Raw genomic sequence first — 8,969 nt, 5'->3', positions numbered from 1 at the left:
GTGTGCCTTTGATCATAAGCCCCCCTTTGTGTCACTCGTCCGGCCTTCTTATCTCCTCCCTCTCTTTGAGGTATGCATGAGCAGCTAGATGGGTTGTTTCTTCTCATCCACTGCGGCCTCAATTCTCTTTCTTTTTAAACCAAATCGATCAATTCGAGTAGGGTAGGGATGGGGCCTTCACACGATTTCTATGTCAGATCCGCCCCTGGGTGTATTGTCCATGGTAGGATCATGCATGTTGTTGTGTTCCTTGATTCCATCTTCTGGATGATATGTGTATGATTGGTTCGCTGTCTTATCTTGCGTGGTTGCAAATTTCAGGGATCTTTTACAATGGATGATGCGTGATAGCTTGGTGCTTTTTATTATGGTAATACTAATAATTACTACTATGCATCTGAATACCCTCATGCGTACAATTGTTGTATGTTTCAGGAAAATATCAACTATTGATTTCCTCCTGATTAGCAACTCCATTGGTGTGTTATATGTATTATCATCAATTCGTCATTTTGATAGATAGATTATAACACCGCTGCTCTTTGTAGATTTTGAATGAAGGAGAGAAGTTGAACCATTGGGAAGAGAAAAGCGGCCGCTAGGCCACCCCCTAGGAAGTGGATGGACAAACTCGATACGGTCTTTTCCTGCCCATTCTGCAATCATGGGAGCAGCGCTGAATGCCGGATGATAGTACCATCTTCACGTATGTTTACTATTAGTTGGTTGATACTAGACGGTTATCTATCCATTCAAAATTGTGACTGGCCTTCATTTTTCTTCAATGATACGAAGAACCTGATTAGTGAGGCTAATTGTCAAATCTGCCAGGAAAGCTTCAGCACCACTGCAAAGAAGTTCAACCTACCACATTATTTTCTTGTTAATGTATTTTAATTAAGCTATCTTATCTTAAGTGAATTATTCTGCCGAGGGTCAAGAACTATCCTGGGCAATGTTAAATATATATAGCAATGCATATTTGACCTATTCCGCATGGAGTAAAATTTAGCATAGCATTACAGTTATGTTGGAACCTTCTGAATTTCGTAGAAACACAAGCTGCTAGCATAGTGGTGTGTAGGGGGAGGCCTGGAGCAGACATGTGATTGTTTTGCCGGAGCAGATATCAGGCACATCTGCAGGCAGCAGACTGTAGGCAAGGGCACATGGCAGTGTAGCGACATGGCCGGTGGCTTGCTGCTGTTGCGAGTGGGCTACCTAGAAGATGAACATGAAGAATATGGTCCCAGCAATGGCAAAGGGGAAGGCAGGGAGTGGTAAAGTGAAAGGTTAGTTTGAGGCTCCTTTTGAATTTCTATATTTGTGTACGTTAGCAGAGGAAAATGATAGTGTGCCACTCTGAAACGATAGTGTGATATTAGTGGTCTTTTCATGCCGTAAATTGCAGATTTGACAAGACACTTCGGCTTAATTTTTTTATTGTTATCTTAGTACTATTTTCATGCTGTAAATTTCAGATTTGACAAGGCACTTTGGCTTAATATTTTTTATGGTTGTATTTCAGAGAAATATTGAGGTGTGAAGTTAGTATACGAGATATAGATGCTCCACAACATGTGTATTGTTGCGTAACTCTTGGCTCTCTACATCAGCCTTCAATCACATGAAGGTACACCCCGGTGCTGGGTATGTACATAAACTAAGTGCAAACGTGTAATCTATATGTATTCTTTTCAATGCTAATTTGATATTTGGCTTTACAAACTAACCTTGCAATTTAGTTAGAAACGATAAAGTTATTCAGAAATCCCTTGAAACATTCTCCAGCAAAATCAAATGAAGGGCATTGAAGTTCCTTTTTAATACGAGCCTCAAACTTGTTGTATTCTGAAATCTGAATATGTTCCCATTGTTGCATCATTTAGCTATTCTTTATTACCTCATCCAGTAATGTTTCTTTTGTGCTTTCACTGAATTAAGAAAATAGTTTTTATAGCTTATCTATGTACTACTTATTAAAGTTTGATGGATTATGGTTGGAATGTGATGCTTATCTGCTCATTTTATTTTTTACAGTTTGTGATCACATCAGATTTGAGGTGTATTTATAACAATCACATAAATGGAAGGTTGCAGGATGATTTTGGAAATGTCAATGGCGTCAACAAAGACATCGGACAAGAGGTAAACACTTATCTATGTTTACCCTCTACTATTAGATTATACTGTTGAAATTGATTTTGCGACACAAATATGGTGAGTAGAATCTCACCTTATATTTGTTGATTACATGTGTTGCACACTGGTCTATATGTATCGGCTCCCCTATCCATCTGGGCAGGGTATGCTCTTCTAATTATTATGATGATTTCCACATGTAGTAATGCTACTCTCAATGTTTTTTGCGTAACAATCTGACTATTTTGTATTGAAAACTTCGTAGTGGTTCTTCCAGTTAAGTTGAGCTTAAGACGTGGTGATTCTGGTTTGAAATTTCCTAAATGCATTTTCCAATCCAAAATTTCTTTTTCCAGATATGGACTCTTTTGCTAAGAAATAGGCCAATCTGCATTCAAATTTAAATAAAATATATGGCCTTCTGTTGATAGATGGAATTACACACTGATGGATTGTGGTTTTTATTTTACTTATAGAAATAGCGAAACTGAATATTCTGTTTGCAACACAGCTATCATATATTCTAATTCAGACACAAGTGATGATACAACAATGCTCTTCGCCAAATTCTAATTCAGGCGAGCATAGCTTAGCTTGGGACCATGCCCGTGCAACAGTTATTGTCATCTTCATGCCCCATATAAGTTGCTTCTGTCATGCATAGAAGACAAAGACGCCATCAACAGCAGCGACACACATAGTGAGGTCATTGCCTAACAGGATTTTGCTTTGAGCTGCTTGGAGACATCCAGCGTCGTTGTATTCCTGCTTTATTGCCCTGTTTTTACACTGAAAATCTGAACATATGTAGTTGATTTCCAATATTCGATCGTACTGCAATATTTTTTGACTTGGTTATTTGTACATAGTACAAGCTTGAATATTGAAAAAAAAAATTGTGCATTACTTTGTATGTGCATTTGCACACATGCATATGATAATTCACGTCAGATTTGTTATGTGCTCTGTTTGCCACCAAAGTTAAGTGCACCTCCTTATTTTCAGATTACGATTTGAAGTCTTGTTTGAATGGCCCTATTTGTATTTGGTGGATTGTATCTATATACCATGTTAACAATAGATGTAACCTCATTTATTTTCACAGTAATATTAAATGCCTCTTCAGTATATCAAAACGATCTTTCTCTATGAGGAGCCTGCAGTTTGTGATGTTGAAATTTTTCTTTGGGCAAATACACTACATAAAAAACATTCTATGCTGAGCACCCTGCAAAGGCAGATATGTACTTGGCATAGTATTTGTTCAGTGTAAAACTCTATGAAGTGCACTTGGCATACACCTAGCATGGTGTTTACTGAATGTATTTATTGGTTTTTGAAAGGAATCTTAAGATTCTTATGTTCAACTATAATTTATCTCCGAAAGCTCATTCTAGAATACTTATATATAGATTCCCTTTTATAAACATTTTTTTAAAAATTATACTAGGACATGGATTTTAAATTTTGGGTACTTTGAGCATATTCACATTTATATTTGATGAGGGATATGTGCGTGCACGTGCATAGTTACTAGTACACTACAAGAGGAGTAGAGTTTCTGATGATGCTCTGCTTCCTGTAGCCGTAATGTTACCGCCGAATCCTTGACAAATGGTAAAACATTGACTAAAAAAAAGCAAGATGCATAGTACATTTTTCTAGTGGCTACGCTGGATTTCCTGGGCGATGCATTTGGCGGTCGACCGAGTTTTTGACGTGACTTTGTAACTACGAGAAAATGCTATTTCTTGTCTCCGTTTCAAAATAAATGTCTCAAGCTTAGTATAATATTTTTTTCAAAAAAAAAGCTTAATATAATTTTGCACTGAATTTTGTATATAGTCGAGACACTTATTATTTTAGAATGAAGGAGTATATACTGTCTCCGGTCCTTTTTACTCTGCATATTAGGTTTGTCTGAAGTCAAACTCTTCAAAGTTTGACCAAGTTTATACAAAAAATTATTAACATTTATATGTCAACACCAATATCATTAGAACCATCTTGGAATATATTTTCATATTATACTCATTAGGTATTATAGATGTTAATATTTTTTAATATAAATTTGGTCAAACTTAGCAAAGTTTGACTTCAGATAAATTTAATATGCAGAGTAAAAAGGACCATAGGAAGTATGTACGCGGTCCACTGTTTGAACCCATAGACAATGCATGTTCGGTTCACGGGTGTCGGCGCGACACGTCAGTCACTTTTTGATCATCAACGGGTCGCCTCAGCGGCCGCATAAATGGCACTGCACTCCACTCCACCAGCACAAGTGAAGCTGCTGCATGTGCCAAGATCGATCGATGCAAGGAAATTTCCAAGGCTACGTGAATGGTACCGCACTCCACTCCACTAGCACAAGCGGCAGTTTCCAAGGAGCGTCTTCTTCAAAGAGACGAAGACCCCCGCGTCGCTCTCAGGTCTCCTCCACTAGCACGGGCACCTCACGCGTCTCCTCCTTCGGTCGTCTTCCTTCTGCTACCCTCCTCTCGCTGTCGCCGGGCAAAGGCTAGATGGTGTCAGCGGTGACCGGGCCTTTCACTCGTGCGCCTCCAGCGGATCTGCTGGGGAGGTGGCTTCTCCCACACACCGTGAATTTGGAGTAGTCCTGGCCATCTTCAGCCCGGCCATGTCGGCCCACCCAGGCTCGGCCCTAAAATCCAGGGCCTAGGCCTGATGGGCTTGCTCGTGGGGTGGGCTTGGGCCTGAGTTTTGAGCCTAGCAGCAGGGCCTGGACGGGCTTGGGCTTGACACATTGACATTTTAAAGAAGAGGCCCGGCCCACAGCCCTAAGCCCTAAGGGCTTTTTACCAGATGGGCCGGGCTTGGGCTTGAAAAGTAGCCTGATGGTAGGGCATGGGAAGGCCTAGGCCTCAGTTTTCTGCCGTGAGCTTTTTTAGGCCCGGCCGGCCCGGCCCAAACGGGGAAAGCTCAGCGAGAGATTTACTACTAATTGAGCCACGGCCCATGAGCGTTTGCACAGGCGCTTTCAGCTATATCTCGCCCATACTGAGACGTAATAAGTCTCGCCTACAGCGCGGGGCTATTAGGCGGACCTAACAGTACAGTTTTGCGTGAGTTGTTGTTTTTTCGGTTTTTATCGGTTTTTCGCATTTTTGCGTTGGTTTACCTTGGGTTTTCTTCTCTTTTTGATAGTTTTTCTTTTTCTTCAGTTTTCTTTTTTCCCGTCAGTTTTTCCTTTTCTAACGCATGCATAATTTTTAATACACATTGTACATTTTCTGTATACATAAAGAAAATATTTTTATACACTTTAAAAAATTTCAAATACATGGTTAATATTTTTTTCAGATATAATTTTGGCGTCTACTTTATTCATACACATTTCTACACATGCAAAACATTTTATATTTATATTTAACATTTTCCAAACCCATGATTAACACTTTCTCAAATACAAGTTTCGGAAAAAATGAATACATGTTAAACATTTTTCAAATACAGGTTGAAACATTTTTTTAATTACGTGAACCTATTTGGACATTGTATAAACATTTTTCTAAAATATTACAAAATTATCTTGTAAACACCTGTACATTGTTTTAAATGCATCATGCATTTTTTAATGGTAGAAATAGTTTTTTGGAATTACATGATTTTTTACATTGTATAACTTTTTCAAAAATGCCGAGTACATTTTTTGAATTGAGTGAGCGTTTTTTAAATGTCACATAATGTTTTGGTTTTTCCGGGGAAATACTTTTTTTGATTGACACAAACATTTTTAAAAAGTTGGGCGAACAATTTTTATAAACTGCATGAACAGTTTTTAAATGTGCTATGAACACTTAATAAAGCTAATTAAATTATTTTTCATAATATATGTATTTAGTATTTTCCAAAATATGAACAAAATTAAAAAGAAAATCATGTATGTGATGTCAGCATGACGAAACCACATGGCTACCTGGCCGGCCCACTGTCTTTTGTTTCGCCTTAGCCTTGCCCGCAATTCGGCGCGTGAAGCGCCAAACTGGAGCCCTCGTGGATAAGGCCTTTACGGATATTATGAGCTATATATAAATTACTAAAATTTGTTTACATTTCCCGAAGACTCTCCTCCCATGGCCTATGATCTTCTATTTTTGCAGGAATGTGTTTCAGATTATTACTCCCTTCGTTCTTAAATATAAAATATTTTAGAGATTTCAATACAGACTACATGTGAAGCAAAATGAGTAAATCGACACTCTAAAGTACGTCAATATACATCCGTATGTTGTCCATATTGAAATCTCTAAAAAGACTTAGTTCTAGAAACAGAGGGAGTATTTATTTAAAAGTTTCACAGAACTTATTGGAATTATTGATAGATGATCCAGAAAAAAATCTACAAACATATAGAGAAGGACTAAAAGTTAACTAACACGGGAGAACAAGTTTATTTCTGCGACATGGCTGTAGACACACAGCAACATCACTTACGAAAAGCAGAAGAGGATACAAAGGTACTAGCATGCATGGCCAACACAAAGCATGCATGCACGCACGCAGGAGCGCGTTCGGATCAGCCAGCCGACCAGAACGTACGTACTCCTACGAACGACTGAAAGTTGACAGCAAAACACCACGTTACGATCTACTGGTGCAACCGGCGACCGGCGGCGGACCGCGGCGGCCGGCGCGTATCGGGCTGCATAGTGCGTGACGGTGACTAGCAGGAGGCCGCCTCGTAGCCGCACTTGGCGGGGATCTGCATGGCGCGGTTGCCGTCGATGTCCGGGGACAGCGCGTTCCTGAACTGGCAGAGGCACTTGAAGTTGCCGCCGCGCACCGCGTTGCAGCACGCGCCGCTGGGGCTGGCCTCCGTGCTGCCCACCGTGCAGTAGGACTTGCAGTTGTTGACGACGCTGTCCCTGTCCACGTTGCAGACCCTGAGCCCGGCCGCGCCCGACGCCGCCGCCACGACCAGCAGCGCCACCAGCGCGGCGGCCACGCCGGCGCTGCTCATCGTCACCTTCCTCCCGGCGGCCATGGCTAGCTAGCTGTCGGATCGATCGACTGGTGGATCAGCTGCTGCTTGATGTGTGCGTGTGTGGGGGGCAGTCGGTTGTCTGGGTGTGTCACGGTGGGCGATGGCTAGCGCTTATATAGCGTGGGGATACCGTGGCCCGTGACGACGCGCATGTGGCCGCGCGCTTGGCCGCATTAGGTCACGGGCAAAGCTAGCCAGGTCAGATCGTCGGCACGAAGCCATGATACATTCAACGCGAACGTATATTTCCACGTACCTGCATGCGGTACGTTCTGGCACTGCAGACCGAGCCAATGGGCAAGCACAAAGCCGGTAACATGTGAGTCTTATTTCTTGGCTGGAATTGGAGGCATGTTGGGGCGCCGTTTTGTGCCAAGTGGGCGATCTTAATTCATCTGAATCCAGATGGAGTTCAGAGCATGGCGTCTACAGAGGAATTCATGTGCATGGCCGGCGAATGGGACATATAGCATTTGGGGCTAGCTGGCTAGATAATATAGCTCACGGTCTGCCAGTAAACGAAGTGCCATGCATTTGTCTGAATCCTAATGTTTGGCCTATCGTGATTCAGGAACATGGAGTATCTGTCATGCATAGCACTGTATTTTGCTGCGGGGAAATGGAGAGGGGTTGTGTGTTGATTTTTGTGTTACGAAAGATTGGGTTGTCGGTTGTTAACACACACTCCTCATTTTTTCTTTGCGAAATCTATGGACAGAAAATTGCTCAAGATCTTAAACATGCGAACGATTTGTCTACCGTTGTGCTTTCTTTCTTATGATTTTTCTGCTGGCCAGACTCAGTCGCAAACGTCCTCTATGAAGAGGTAGAAGAGGAGGAAGTATTCACTCGATAAACCTATCAGGAGAACAGTGGCATGATTTTTTCCATGTAAAATGCACATATTTTCATGTTTCAGACGTGCAGATTATGCCTGGGCTGCAGGAGCTATGTGAGGCACCATCTCCGCCTTCGTCGATGGTGCTTCCAAAGGAGATGGGCTTGGTGATGCCCATGATGCCGTCTTTGCAAATGTTGGCGGCAAGCCCGCCATTCGTCGTTGTGGACAATGAGGGACATGATTCACCTCTGTCATGTGTGCATCTGGAGACGCCTGAGTCCATCGTGTCGGTGGTACCTGTGGTTGATGATGTTGATGTGGTCGGTGTGTTGGCGCCTGATCCTTTGGAGCCCAGCCAGCCGCTTGCCTTTGTGGATCATGGAGGTTCTGACGCTTCGGTCACCCAGTCGCAAGTGACAGTTGGGCAGGTTTCTGCGCGTGACAAGGTCAACGAGATTCTCTTTGAGTTGGAGATTCACAGCTTGTTCGCACGTTTGGAGAGGGCTAGCCCTAGATCTGGCAAGAAGATTGTGGAGGAGGCTCTCCAGAGCAAGAGCAAGAAGAGTAGCGCCACGGAAAAGGCGTCCGCAGCTGCTTGATGGTTGGTCACCAGTCTTTTGGGTTGTTCTTATGGCTTCGCTTGTCTCCGTGGATTTGGTGGTGCCTGTGGTCTTCATTGAGGGTTTCTTTGCGATGTAGCAGTGTGGGGAGTGGTGGTCGTTATGTGTTGGGTATGATTGTCGGGTCGATCATGTGCTTATGGGGTTGCATTCTCTGTGAGTAGTCCGCACGTGATTTGTTTGTATCGGTTTTCGCCTGGTTTTCCGTAAATTAACTAGGCAATTCTCTTTTGCTTAATTAATCGATGAGGCAAATCTTTTGCCTCCGTTTTAAAAAAACAAATATTTGCATTTTTGGCACTAAGGTTTCTAGTGGCGGCGCGACATGCTAGGAGCTTTGATTGGGTGGTCTAGACTG

The 8,969-nt window shown here is 42.3% G+C and overlaps 1 protein-coding gene across 1 annotated transcript; it reads right to left on the bottom strand.

Moving 5' to 3' along the window:
* Window positions 1–6,527: 6,527 nt before the first annotated feature.
* On the bottom strand, window positions 6,528–7,232 carry LOC119270043 (putative lipid-transfer protein DIR1). Its single transcript, XM_037551992.1, has one exon. It carries the CDS (start codon window positions 7,148–7,150, stop codon window positions 6,830–6,832), a length of 321 nt encoding a protein of 106 aa, XP_037407889.1. The 5' UTR covers window positions 7,151–7,232; the 3' UTR covers window positions 6,528–6,829.
* Between the last annotated feature and the right edge of the window lie 1,737 nt (window positions 7,233–8,969).

The sequence above is a fragment of the Triticum dicoccoides genome, chromosome 3A, assembly GCF_002162155.2.
Source record: "Triticum dicoccoides isolate Atlit2015 ecotype Zavitan chromosome 3A, WEW_v2.0, whole genome shotgun sequence".
Taxonomy (NCBI): domain Eukaryota; kingdom Viridiplantae; phylum Streptophyta; class Magnoliopsida; order Poales; family Poaceae; genus Triticum; species Triticum dicoccoides.
The sequence above is the reverse complement of the archived record's forward strand: the minus strand, read 5'-3'. Positions and strand labels throughout refer to the sequence as shown.

Excerpts from the sequence above, each read along its gene's own strand:
- LOC119270043 (XM_037551992.1), bottom strand. The coding sequence starts at position 7,150 with ATGGCCGCCGGGAGGAAGGTGACGATGAGCAGCGCCGGCGTGGCCGCC.